Source organism: Somniosus microcephalus, chromosome 7 (genome assembly GCF_052327205.1).
Source record: "Somniosus microcephalus isolate GS21.2 chromosome 7, FLI_Smic_1.0, whole genome shotgun sequence".
Lineage (NCBI taxonomy): Eukaryota > Metazoa > Chordata > Chondrichthyes > Squaliformes > Somniosidae > Somniosus > Somniosus microcephalus.
The window spans coordinates 111041795-111055818 of record NC_140993.1 but is presented as its reverse complement, the minus strand read 5'-3'; the positions used below and the strand labels follow the sequence as shown (position 1 = coordinate 111055818).

General features: G+C 49.3%; 1 protein-coding gene across 13 annotated transcripts in view; it reads right to left on the bottom strand.

Moving 5' to 3' along the window:
* Positions 1–12540, bottom strand: part of efr3a (EFR3 homolog A (S. cerevisiae)) — a 278874-nt gene extending 266334 nt beyond the window's left edge. For 12 of the 13 annotated variants that reach the window (XM_085992836.1, XM_085992828.1, XM_085992830.1 and 9 more), the window contains exons 1-2: positions 12418–12540; positions 12076–12175 (exon numbers count right to left, since the gene is read on the bottom strand). Coding sequence is in view for 1 of the 13 variants with exons in the window: in XM_085992843.1 (XP_085848969.1) it covers positions 12076–12085 (10 nt within the window). In the remaining 12 variants the exon portion in view is untranslated. The remainder of the gene's footprint in view (positions 1–12075; positions 12176–12417) is intronic. The other variant, XM_085992829.1, reaches the window with a different exon arrangement.
* Between the last annotated feature and the right edge of the window lie 1484 nt (positions 12541–14024).

The window sequence follows — 14024 nt, the reverse complement described above, 5'->3', positions numbered from 1 at the left end:
CCGGCGTGCCTCCGGGATCCAAACTAAGAGTTCTGACCGCCCAGGTGAGCCCTAAAGTATTTGCATTCATCCGGGACCTTGCTACATACGAGGACGCCCTCAACTTGCTGAAAGAGCAGTACCGGAGCCCTGTAAATTCTATGTATGCCAGACATCTCCCAAGATCCCGCTCGCAACAGCCAGGAGAGTCTGTAGATGAATTTTTACGGGCGCTACAAACACTCGGCAGGGACTGTGACTTTAAAGCTGTAACGGCTGCAGAAAATACTGAAGGGAATATCCGCGATGCCTTCGTGAAAGGCCTTCGGTCCGACTACTCACGGCAAAGACTGCTCGAATCAAAGGACCTCGACCTGAATACAACTGCAGCCCTCGCTCGCTCTCTGGAAGTGGCCCATCGGGACCTCGAGGCGTACTCCAGGTACTGTGCTGCGCGACCATGGGACTCGGGCCCGACCCCGGCCGCAATACCCCTCGCACCGCCGCCTCTGGGACCTACCTCAGCGTCGGCGTCCCGGATCCGATCGGGACCGCCACCCCCGGTACCGGCTGCGACATCGGAGCCCCGCGATCGGGCCGCCGGCTGCTTCTGTGGCCAGGCGAAACACCAGAGGGCGCGCTGCCCTGCAAGAAACGCGACCTGCTCCGACTGCCACAAGAAAGGCCACTTCGCGAAGGCCTGCAGGGGGAAAGCCACAGACGCCAGCAGTGCCTCATGAGAGTTGTGGGGGCGGCCATCTTTCATCAAGGCCACAGATGCCAGTATCCCCTCGTGAGAGTCGTGGGGTGGCCATCTTTGATCAAGGCCACCGACGCCGGCAGTGCCTCATGTGAGTTGTGGGGGCGGCCATCTTCTCCGCCATTTTATTCAACGTCGTGGGCACTGCCATTTTGTTCACCACTCGACCGCCACCTTGTCTCCAGACCCGACCACCGCCTCACCCGCAGACTACAGCAGCTCGCTCAGCCATACACTAGCCTCCGTCACACTTGACCAAGCTCGCCCACATCACCTGTCCAAGTCCATGATGGACATCAAAGTAAACGGCCACGCCACGACCTGCCTGTTCGACAGCGGAAGCACGGAGAGTTTCATCCATCCAGACATGGTGAGCCACTACTCCCTCACTGTCCGGCCAACGCGCAACCGGATCTCGATGGCGTCGAGGTCCCATTCTACAGACATCAGCGGCTACTGTGTTGTGACCCTGTCGGTTAGGGGCACGGAGTATAAAAATTTTAAACTTCTCGTCCTGCCCCAGCTCTGCGCTGCCGTCCTACTAGGGCTGGACTTCCAATCCCACCTTCAAAGTGTCACTTTGGCATACGGTGGACCCTTCCCCCCACTCACAGTCGACAACCAGCAGCTTCTAAACCGCCCACCGCGTACCACCTGCGGCCTATCCACCCTCAAGGTCCCGCCCCCCTCCCTGTTCGCCAACCTCACCCGCAACTGTAAACCCGTCGCTACCAAGAGCAGGCGGTACAGCGCCGGGGACAGAGCTTTTATTAGCTCTGAGGTGCAGCGTCTCCTGAAGGAGGGCATCATCGAGAGGAGCAACAGCCCCTGGCGGGCCCAGGTCGTAGTCGTTAAGACCGGCGATAAAAACCGCCTGGTCATCGACTACAGCCAAACCATAAACCGGTACACCCAGCTGAACGCATACCCCCTTCCCCGCATATCCGATATGGTCAATCAAATTGCACAGTACCGGGTATTCTCTACCATCGACCTTAAGTCGGCCTACCACCAACTCCCTATCCGCCCTGAGGACCGCCAGTATACCGCCTTCAAGGCGAATGGCCGCCTCTACCACTTCCTTAGGGTTCCCTTCGGTGTCACCAACGGGGTTTTGGTCTTCCAAAGGGAGATGGACCGGATGGTTGACCAGAACGGGCTGCATGCCACGTTCCCTTATCTAGATAACGTCACCATCTGCGGCCGCGACCGGCAGGACCATGATGTTAATCTGGAGAGATTCCTCCGTACGGCCCAACGGCTGAACCTCACCTACAATAAGGAGAAATGTGTGTTTAACACCTCGCGTCTTGCCATCCTCGGCTGCGTAGTAGAGAACAGAGTCATCGGCCCCGACCCCGAAAGAATGCGCCCCCTCATGGAGCTTCCCCTCCCCCACTGTCCAAAGGCGCTGAAGAGAACCCTGGGGCTCTTCGCCTACTACGCCCAATGGGTGCCCAATTATGCGGACAAAGCCAGACCCCTCATGAAGTCCACCTCCTTCCCCCTGATGGCAGAAGCATGCGCAGCCTTCTCAGGGAGACATTGCTAAGGCCACAATGCATGCGGTGGATGAGTCTATCCCTTTCCAAGTGGAGAGCGATGCATCCGACTTCGCCCTAGCTGCAACCCTTAACCAGGAGGGGAGACCTGTGGCCTTCTTCTCAAGGACCCTCCAGGGCCCTGAGATCCGACACTCTTCTGTCGAGAAGGAGGCCCAGGCGATCGTGGAGGCAGTGCGACGCTGGAGGCACTACCTGGCAGGCAAACGATTTACCCTCCTCACCGACCAGCGTTCGGTCGCTTTTATGTTTAATAATAAGCTGAGGGGCAAAATCAAGAACGACAAGATCTTGAGGTGGAGAATCGAGCTCTCCACCTATGATTATGATATCTTGTACCGGCCTGGTAAACTGAACGAACCCCCAGATGCTCTATCACGAAGTACATGCGCCAACGCGCAAATTGATAGACTGCAGACCCTCCACAACGACCTCTGCCACCCCGGGGTCACCAGACTTTACCACTTCATTAAGGCCCGCAACCTGCCCTACTCCATCGAGGAGGTCAGGACCATGACCAGGAACTGCCAAACCTGTGCCGAATGCAAACCGCATTTCTTTAGGCCGGACAGAGCAAGCCTGATCAAGGCCACCCGCCCCTTCGAGCGCTTGAGCATCGATTTTAAGGGGCCCCTCCCGTCCTCTGACCGTAATGTGTACTTCCTCAACATTATTGATGAGTACTCCCGTTTCCCCTTTGCCTTCCCCTGCCCAGCCATGACCAGTACCACGGTCATCAAATGCCTGAACGACCTCTTCGCCTTGTTCGGGTTCCCGAACTATATACATAGCGACCGGGGCTCATCCTTCATGAGCGAGGAACTTCGCCAGTTCCTACTAGCAAGAGGTATTGCTGCAAGCAGGACCACCAGCTACAACCCCCGAGGGAACGGCCAGGTGGAAAGACAGAACGCGACTGTCTGGAAGGCCGTTCTCTTAGACTTTAAGGCTAAGAGCCTCCCAACCTCTCGCTGGCAGGAAGTCCTCCCGGCAGCGCTGCATTCCATCCGGTCACTGCTTTGCACTGCCATTAACGCCACCCCCCATGAACGAATGTTTGTTTTCCCCAGGAAGTCGACTACGGGAACCTCGCTACCAACATGGCTGACTTCTCCGGGGCCCATCTTGCTGCGAAAGCACGCGAGGGCCCATAAAACGGACCTCCTGCACGCCAACCCCCAGTACGCCTATGTGGCATACCCAGACGGGTGGGAGGACACAGTCTCCTTACGAGACCTCGCACCCTCGGGCATTCCTGAGACACCACCGTTACCCCCACCACCCCCCCAAATCCAGCCCAGGTAGACGGCATGCCGGAACCCCACGAGCCTTCGCCGACCACGCTGACACCAGCATTAACATCGGATACTGCATCACCGCCGCGCCGATCAGAAAGGCTTACGAGGCCTCCGGACAGACTGACATACCCGAACTGGTAGTACACTTCACCCCGCCGGACTCAAATTTAAACAAGGGGTGAATGTGGTAAACCACTTTTATCGTTCACTATCGTTACACTATGGTTATCACTGTTTACACTGTTGTATCACTACACAAGGTCACCTCTTGTCACGCTGTTATACCTGGGCTGACCACAGCTGACTCCGCCCCATGGCTACGCCTGCTTGCCCAGGTATAAAGGTGGTCGACTGGCTAGTATTCCTCCTTGTTGGATCTGATCACCCACGAGGGTGGGCTCTGTTATTTAGCCAATAAAAACCTATAGTTACTTTCTTAACTCGTTGCTTTTCATGAACTGAATTGATAGGTATATCAACTGTCAACACGGATTTGTTAAAGGAAGTCGCGTCTGAAAAACTTCAGAGCTCTTTGGTTAAATAACAGAGGGTTGATGAAGATAGTGCAGTTGATGTATATATGGACTTTCAAAAGCATTTGATAAAGTGCCACATAATAGACTGGTTAGCAAAACTGTTCAGTTCCATTCGTAGTTCCTCAGATAATGAAGCAGTCTGTGTCCACACGCAGCATGACCTGGACAACATCCAGGCTTGGGCTGATAAGTGACAAGTAACATTTGCACCACACAAGTGCCAGGCAATCACCATCTCCAACAAGAGAGATAGTCTAAAACCCCTCCCCTTGACATTCAATGGGAGTACCATTGTCAAATCCCCCACCAACATCCTGGGGGTCACCATTGATCAGAATCTTAACTGGACCAGTCACACAAATACTATGGCTACAGGAGGTCAGAGGCTGGGTATTCCACAGCAAGTGACTCACCTCCTGACCCGCCAAAGCCTTTCCACCATTTACAAGGCACAAGTCAGGAGTGCAATGGAATATTCTCCACTTGCCTGGATGAGTGCAGCTCCAACAACACACAAAAAGTTGATCATCCAGGACAAAGTTGCCAGCATGATTGGCACATCATCCACCTCCTTAAACATTCACTCCTCCCACCACCAACACACCGTGACTGCAGTGTGCATCATCTACAATATGCACCATAAATCAACTCACCAAGGCTTCTTTGACAGAACTTCACAAACCCACAACCTCTATCACCTAGAAGGACAAGGACAACAGGCGCATGGGAACACCATCACCTCAAAGTTCTCCTCCAAGTCACACACTACCCTGACTTGGAAATATATCGCCGTTCCTTCATTGTCACTGGGTCAAAATCCTAGAACACCCTCCCTAAAGGCACTGTGGGAGTACTTTCATCACACTGGCTGCAGCGGTTCAAGGTGGCAGCTCACCACCAACTTCTCCAGTGCAATTAGGGATGGGCAATAATGCCAGCAATGCTGCCCACATTCTGTGAATGAATAAAATTTTTAAAAATCACTACTGCTTCGCTTCCAGGAATGCCAGCCTTCAAATTGTGCCAACTCGATCATAATTTTTCTTTATCCAGTCCTAAGGGGCTACATCCAAAACATAAACCCATCTTATCTCAGTATTTTTCTGGTTTTAATGTAGTAAAAAGAGAACCTTAGATTCGGAACATTGGAATTGCTAGACAAAAAAAGACCAAGGTCCATTTAGTTTGCCTTCTACCATCCTGGTAGAAGATACAATGCTGCAGTTGTTGACCATCATAGTAGCCAATCTCTATAGCCTACAATAGACCCAGATACAAGGTGAGGAAGCCCCTAGCAGTGGAAAGCTTTGGCATCTAGGTCCAAAGTCACCTGTTCCGCCCAAGCATACTACACTTCATGTCATCTCAAATTATTCTTGTATACTGTATTCCAAAATATTTTATGAAAGAAACCTGTAATTTGCATGCTAGCTGCTTTTACCATCGCCTGAGCAGCCTGTTGCATAGTTTGAAAATGCACTCACTGAAATAATGTTTCCACAGAGCAGTTTTGAATTTACCCCTCTTCAAACACAGGCCATGTCCTCTGATTCTACTGTTCTGGATAAGGTGAAACAGCTCATGGTCTACATTATCTAGATCTTTTAGAATCCTAAAAACAGGAGTCCCACCCACCTCTCAACCTTCTCTTTTCCAGTGAGAACATGCCCAATTTACATAATCACTAATTGTTGTGTATGTACCTTTAAGGGAATAACTGGTTTTAGACTGCAGTACCGGCAGTGACCACCCCTGTATAAAGGGCCCTAGCAGGCTTCTGTATTTCAGTCTGACGTTGCCTCCTGTTCAGTAAAGTACCTGTTAAACTGTTCTCCCGAAGTCCGTGTATTATTGAGGCGCGGACTTTACAGTGGCGACGAGTAAGTTCGAACTCACCTGCAGTGTGGCATCATCTCACGGGGATCTCGCCCTGAGAGGAGGGTTCTTGGCAGTCGTAGTCTGAGCAACGGGCGTCAACCGCGGGCAACCGCCCAAAGAATTCATCGGTGTTCGGAGAATTGCGGGAGAGACTGGAGAGCTGTGCTTGGCTCCCCAGTTAAGGTGTTCCAGCAAATCGTGCTGGTAGCAGGTAGCGCGCTGAGCCTTCCGGACTGCGGCGGGCTCAAGCTCGATCGAGCGGCTCTACAAAACGGGCCGCGCAGCATCGCCGGGAAAAGGAGGGTGGAGCGCACAGGGCGCGGTCGGTGCTCAAGAACAGGGCAGTGGAGAAAATAAACAGGGGGGGGGGGGGGAAGGAAAGCGAGACGCGCCGAAGCCGTGGGTAGCCGCCATTACCCTGTAGAATGCTAGGAGCAGCATGGCAGCAAGGGGAAGAAGCAAAAGCGCGGGAGGCGCCATTTTATCCCGTTGGGGAAGAAGCAAAAGCGCAGGAGGCGCCATTTTAAATCGCCCAAGATGCCGAAAAGTGGCAGCATCACTGTTTTCGACAACGAGGTAGAAGACTGGACCACGTATGTGGAAAGAATTGAAGTGTACTGCAAGGCAAATGAGGTGGCCGATGGAAAGAGGGCGTCGGTATTATTAAATCTGATGGGCGCGAGTACGTACGGCCTATTGCGGAATTTAATTACCCCAGCTAAACCAATGGAGAAAAGTTGAGGAGATTGTTCATATCTTACAGGAACACCTAAGCCCTACACCACTGCTGATAGCAGATTCAAGTTCCATGAAAGAAACCAGCACAAAGATGAGAGCAATGCTGACTATCTTACGGAACTACGCAAGTTATCGAAGCACTGCCAGTTCGGAGCAGGACTGGCAGACACCTTGCGGGATAAGTTTGTCTGCGGGCTCCAGAGTGAAGGAACCCAGAAGACTACTTTCGAAAAAGGACCTGACGCTAGAACAGGCTTTCAGCGTGGCAGTATCCTACGAAGCAGCAGCACGGGGAGCTGCGGAAATACAACAGAAACCACAAGAATACAGCGTTAACAAAGTGGCGTATGGAGCAGAAAAGTGCTATCGCTGTGGCAGAACAACCCATGAGCAGAAGGACTGCTGGTTTAAGGACAAAGTATGCAGGCAATGCGGAAAAATGGGACATATAGCAAGAGTCTGCAGGTCGGGAAAGAAAACCAGCACGACAAGAACTACTAAAGAACAGTACAGGAAAGTAAAGAAATTGACAGACAGTAGTTCGGAAGATCAGGAGAGTGATAAGGACGCCAGGAGCAGGAGACTAAGTTGTCTAAAGTTACACAACGTGATCGCAAAGGAGGATCACCGAACCATTTGGGTCACCCTCACGATAGCAGGGTCCCCAGTAAAGATTGAATTGGACACAGGATCAGCCCTAACTGTCATGAATCGACAAGACTATGAGCGGCTATTCTCACACATACCTTAAAAGGACACGTCCATTGTATTGAAGACATGCACTGGGCAAAAGGTTTACCCCAGAGGAAAAATAAGGGTGCCAGTTAAATATAATGGCAAGGAAACGCAGAAACTATATATGTATATACTACGAGATGGAGGACCACCATTATTGGGACGTGAATGGATCCGAAAAATACAATTGGATTGGCATTCCATTCAGGCGCTAACTGTGACTGACAAAAAGGATGATGACGTCGCACCTGGACGTCTGTCACAAATTCTATCTGACGCGGAAGAGGTGTTCCAACAAGGACTTGGGACTCTAAAAGGAGTAATGGCAACCATAAAGATTGAAGATAACGCAAACCCCAAAAATTTTTAAGGCCAGACCGGTGCCATGCGCGATCCGCCCAGCCGTTGAAGCTGAACTGGAGAGTCTGGAACGTTCAGGTGTGCTGTCCAAGGTGGACTGGAGCGAGTGGGCCACACCCATCGTTCCTGTAATGAAGAAAGCATTGAGCAGCACGCCTGGGGAGCCGAAGGAAGTTCGCATCTGTGGGGGCTTCAAGGTGACTGTGAACCCAGTCCTGCACACAGTACAATATCCACTTCCGCAGATAGAAGATATTTTCGCCTCACTATCTGGAGGGAAACGTTTTACAAAGATTGATCTGGCCCAAGCGTATCTACAAATGGAGGTGGAAGAAGCATCTAGAAAATACCTCACGATAAACACTCACAAAGGCCTTTACTAGTACAATCGACTGGTATTCGGGGTAGCATCAGCCCGGCTATTTGGCAGAGGGCGATGGAACAAGTCCTGCAAGGGATTCCGGGGACCCAGTGTTATTTAGACGACATCCTAGTTACGGGCGAAAATGACAGTGAACACCTTGCCAACCTGGAGCAGGTGCTCACGAGATTACAGGAATATGGGCTACGAGCCAACCGCCCCAAATGCGAGTTCTTCAGGAGACAAATCTCGTATTGTGGCCACATGATTGATGAAGAAGGGTTGCATAAGTCGCCAGACAAGATTGAGGCTGTAGTCAAGGCTCCAGCAGCGGAAAATGTGTCGCAACTAAGGTCGTTCCTCGGGTTGGTGAACTACTACCATAAGTTCTTGCCGAATTTATCTACAATTCTGCACCCACTGAACGCCCTGCTACAAACTGGAGTAACATGGAAATGGAGTGATGAGTGTAAGCGTGCCTTTCAGGAACGTAAATGCCTAATCACTTCAAAAGAAGTATTGGCCCACTACAACCCAACACTACCGATTCAGTTGGCATGTGATGCGTCACCTTACGGCATTGGAGCGGTGCTATCACACAAATTCTGTGACGGTTGAGAGGCCAATAGCCTTTGCATCGCGCTTGCTAACCTCAGCCGAGCGTAACTACGCCCAGATTGACAGGGAGGCCCTCAGCCTGGTGTGGGGGGGTGAAGAAGTTCAATCACTATCTGCACGGGCAGAAATTCACCCTACTGACTGATCATCAGCCCCTGGTCTCAATTTTTAACCCAAAGAAGGGCGTCCCGGTGGTGACTGCGCAACGGCTGCGAAGATGGTCACTTTTTCTAGGGGCACATCAGTACGACAGAGTACAAGGGTACGAAACAGCATGGAAACGCTGATGGGCTGTCGCGCCTACCGTTGCCTACGGTGGAAGCACCTCCTGCAGTGGACCCTGTGGAGATATTCCATGCGACCATAGTCGAATGTTTGCCTGTTACAAACGCAAGTATTGAGAAGGAAACCCGAAATGACCCGACACCCTCTCGGGTCTATGATTTGACGGTGAAGGGATGGCCAGCATATGGCGACTCACTGTTGCCAGCATTCTCGCCAAGGAGAGAACAACTGTCAGTGTGCCGGGGGACCTTGATGTGTGGATCCCGAGTGGTAATCCCACACAAGTTGAGAGATAGAGTGCTCAGTGCTCAATGAGCTTCATGAGGGTCATCTGGGAGGGGTAAAAATGAAGAGCCTAGCCAGGGCATTTGTGTGGTGGCCAGGAATCGATAAAGAAATCGAGGATATGACCAAGAGATGCACAGGATGCCAGAAGGTCCAAAACGCTCCACCACAGGCCCCGCTACATCCATGGGAGTGGCCCTCATCTCCATGGCAACAGGTACACATTGATTTTGCTGGTCCATTTATGGACTCAATGTTCCTAATCGCTGTGGACGCCCATTCGAAATGGCCAGAGGTCATTAAAATGTCCTCCACCACCACGGAGAAAACTATTGCAGTCCTAAGGACCATCTTCGCAAGGAATGGGTTGCCAGAACAGATCTGTTCCAACAATGGCCCACAGATTGTGTCTGAGGATTTCCGGAGGTTCCTGAAGAATAATGGGGTGAAACATTACACATCTGCCCCATATCATCCAGCCACAAATGGATTGGCCGAGAGGTTTGTTCAGACCTTTAAAAAAGGCCATAAAGGCAATGTATAATGACAACATACCACTACAACACAAGGTGGATAATTTCTTGTTTGCTTACCGGAATGCGACACATGCAGTAACCAACCAAACTCCAGCCGTACTGTTTTTCAACCGAAGGCTAAGATGTCGCTTGGATTTGCTCAAACCAAACAGAAGGCGAGATGTTGAGGATAAGCAGTTCCAGCACATAAATGAGAAGCCAACCAGGAGCTTCAAGATAGGGCAACCAGTCTTGGCCCGCAACTACCGAACAGAAAAATGGCAGCCAGGAACGATATGCACACAGCAGGGACCACTAATGTACACAGTGGACGTTGGAGAGCGCATCGTGAGACGCCATGCTGACCAGATTCTAGAGTCACAGGAACAAGCCAAACCTATACCACAAGCATGTGCACCTGATAATGAGCCCGAAGTACAGATTGCATCTACCTCAGAAGCAGTGGTATTGGAAGCTGACGAACCAACCAATGACAATTGCATCTACCTCAGAAGCAGTGGTATTGGAAGCTGACGAACCAACCAATGACAATTGCATCTACCGCAGAAGCAGTGGTATTGGAAGCTGACAAACCAACCAATGACAATGAGCCAGAATCGACTCCACCGCAAGAACAGGATACTCGAGAAAGGCGCTATCCAGTCAGGATCAGGAAGCCTCCTCAAAGACTGAACTTATAAATCATTATTTCAGTTGATGTATATAGTACCGAGAAAATTGTAATTGTAATTAGTTATTATTTAGTTGTTAAATGAATGTTATGTACTGTTTATCTAAAAGGGGAGGAATTGTTGTGTATGTACCTTTAAGGGAATAACTGGTTTTAGACTGCAGTACCGGCAGTGACCACCCCTGTATAAAAGGCCCTAGCAGGCTTCTGTATTTCAGTCTGACGTTGCCTCCTGTTCAGTAAAGTACCTGTTAAACTGTTCTCCCGAAGTCCGTGTATTATTGAGGCGCGGACTTTACACTCCTCATAATCCAATTCCTTCATCCATTCTGGTTTCTCTCTTCTGTATGCTTTCAATAGCTGCATATCTTGTTTGTACTGTGGCAACCAGTACAGTCTCCAATGCTGTTGCACCAATGATTTACAAAATGGCAGGATTATTTTGGCTCAATATTGACCTTTTAATACATCACATCAGATTTGCTTGACTCTGCCACTATGCATTGTTACGATAGCTTCAATTTTTTCCTCAAACAGAACCAATGGACCAAAACTTAGCTGAAACAACAAATATGCTTCTTCTATCATAACTTTTCTTCTACAAGATCACTAGATACAATACTCATATCCTTACATGTACATATAGTTGAAGCATCAAATGACAATAGCAAATAGATCACACATTACACTTGATACCTCAAGACTAGTATATTAAGTTTAAAATATTAAGTTAATAAAAACATGCCAAGAGGGACAGCCAGGAATGAACCAATTCAAACAACTTTTAAGAAGCACTTGTGTATTGTGAACTACAGCCAATTATGAAGTATTAACTAGGCAGATACCGCCTTACTGCATCGACACATACAGAACCTTCATTCTAAATTTCTGCTGTACTTAATGTAAATCGTTTTCAATAGAATCGAACAAAAATGTATCCTCGCCCAGGAACAATATGAATACAAATGCATACAGACAGAGAATGAAATGTTAAGGCTGTATATAACATCCTGTTTTGTGTTGATGGGATAATTTGTATTTGCTCCTTTCCTTTGTGGTTGATGTGTCCTTATAACCTAATATCTTTCAATGAAGTCATAAGAACATATCAACCACAAAAGGAAAGGAGCAAAGACAAATTATCCCATCAACTCAAAAGTATACATTACAAATATAAAAAAGAACGTTTTACAGGCTTCAATCTATCTAGCTACAGATGAAGCACTGGAATTTTTAAAAATGCACTCATACACATTTATAGCCGAGAGTGACCTCAGGCAACACCGCAGCAGGTTAGGTAACCTAGTAAACTGTAAGGTTGGTTTATACAATTAATCCAACTTCCTTTAGTATTACTGCCTTGAACATACGCCAATCATCGGTCATTCACGATAAAGCAACACCAGGGGTACGGAGAGCTGTTTAAATATTTGACCATTGCACAGCAGAGTGGTGCAGCTACTCCTGTCTTTACCTGCTGGCATCCTGGGCCCTGGCAATCGTGCACCTCTGCTCCTGTCGAACTTCCACCGAGGAGATTTAGTTCATGGGTTCCTAATGCACCGCTTCATTCGCTGCAACCCAAAAGGAGACAAATATCAACAATAAGAATCAACATCTGACAGAAACCACCGTCCTCGCCCTGACAGTCGCGTCACTGAACCCCGGATTCCTCCCAGGGCGAGTGCGGAGAACCCCAGACACAGGACAGGCCGAGACTCGCACTGACTGTCAGCCCGGGCCTGGACAAGCACCAAGCCGGGTTAATAAACAGAATGGCTGCTTGTGACCTAGCCAGGTCCAGTGCCCACTGTACCTACTGACTCTCAGGCCGCTCCAACTTTCTCTCCGTTTTAAAACATTCCGCGGAAGCTCGCGGAACGATGGCGAAACACTTCCGGTGATCGGGGCGGGTCTTCCTGTTGCGTCTCAGGTGGGCGGGGCCTCGGAGAGTGACAGGAGAGGCCGTGAGGCCATTGGCCTTTTCTCAAAGTTCTTGCTTCCTCTTTATTTTGGAAGTTCCTAGTTTCATTTGGAAATCTCCCATGATAAGATTATTCCTTGTTTGAAGAAAATGAAGGGAGAGTCTATAAAATGTTTCCCTATGAGGATTCCCAATTTTATGATTTATTTATTGCAGCAGGAGAAACTGCAGGTATCCCAGGAAGCCAAACCCTCGGACAGATATCCAGCCACCAGGATGTATAGCTGCAGAGGATCATTCCTCAATATGTCCATGGACTGGAGTTGTGTGTTAACAGGACTATGTGTTCTGTGCGGCTTGTGCTGATGTTTCTAGAGTTACCACTTTTTCTTGTTCGTTCCTGGGATGTGGGCGTCGATGGCAAGACCAGCATTTATTGCCCATCCCAAATTGCCCTTGAGAAGGTGGTGGTGGTGAGTCACCTTCTTGAACCGCTGCAGTCCATGTGGTGAAGGTACTTATAGTAATCTGGGATGTTATGATTAAGGTTATCCACCAGGTGGTGCTGTAGCCAATGCTGTGCTAAGGTCAGGGGTTGCTTCCTGTTAAGGTCAGGGGTTAGCTTCCTGCTAAGGTGAGCAAAGGTGCAATGCCTGGAAGCAGGCCTGCCTGGTTGTCTCGCAGTCGTTCAATAAAGTACTTGTCTTAATCCTCATACCTCGCCTCTTCGAGTTCCTTGTCTCACTACATGGATTTATCACATTTGGCGACTTAGTTCAGTGGGAAGCCAAACCTACAGTTTCATGAAGAACCTCCTCAGTCCTGAAAAGCCTGGAGACAAATCACTTGTTGAATTAGTAGCTGTGCTAAAAGAACATTTCAACCCTAAGCCTAGTGAGATTGTACAGCGGTTCAAGTTAAATTCAAGGAACAGGAAAGAGGAAGATAGTGTTGTTGTGTCTGTGTATAACAAGACACAGACTGCAGCAGAACGGTACAACAGGTGTTTACTCAACGTGGCTCACAAGGGAACTGATCTGTACAGATTACTACTCAGTGCTATATACAGGTGTGGTCACTGCCGGTACTGCAGTATACATGAGCTGTAAAAGATAGTTCCCCCCTTAAACATTACAATTCCTCCCCTTTTAGATTAACAGTACCATAACACTCATTTAACAATTAAATATCAAACTAATTACAATTAACACTTTTAACATGCAACATTAGCTGAAAATAGTCTATTTATATATTCAGTCTTTGGGGAGGCTTCCTGATCCTTTCTGGATAGCGCCTTTCCTGAGTGTCTTGCTCTTGGTGCGGAGGCGATTCTGGCACCCTGTCGTCAGTTGGTTCATCAGCTTCTGATGCTACTGTTTCTGGGGTAGATGCGACCTGTACGTCGGGTTCATCACCAGGTACGTATGGGCTAGGCATGGGGTTGACTTGTTCCTGTGACTCTAGGATCTGGTCAGCATGGCGTCTCACGATGCTCTCCC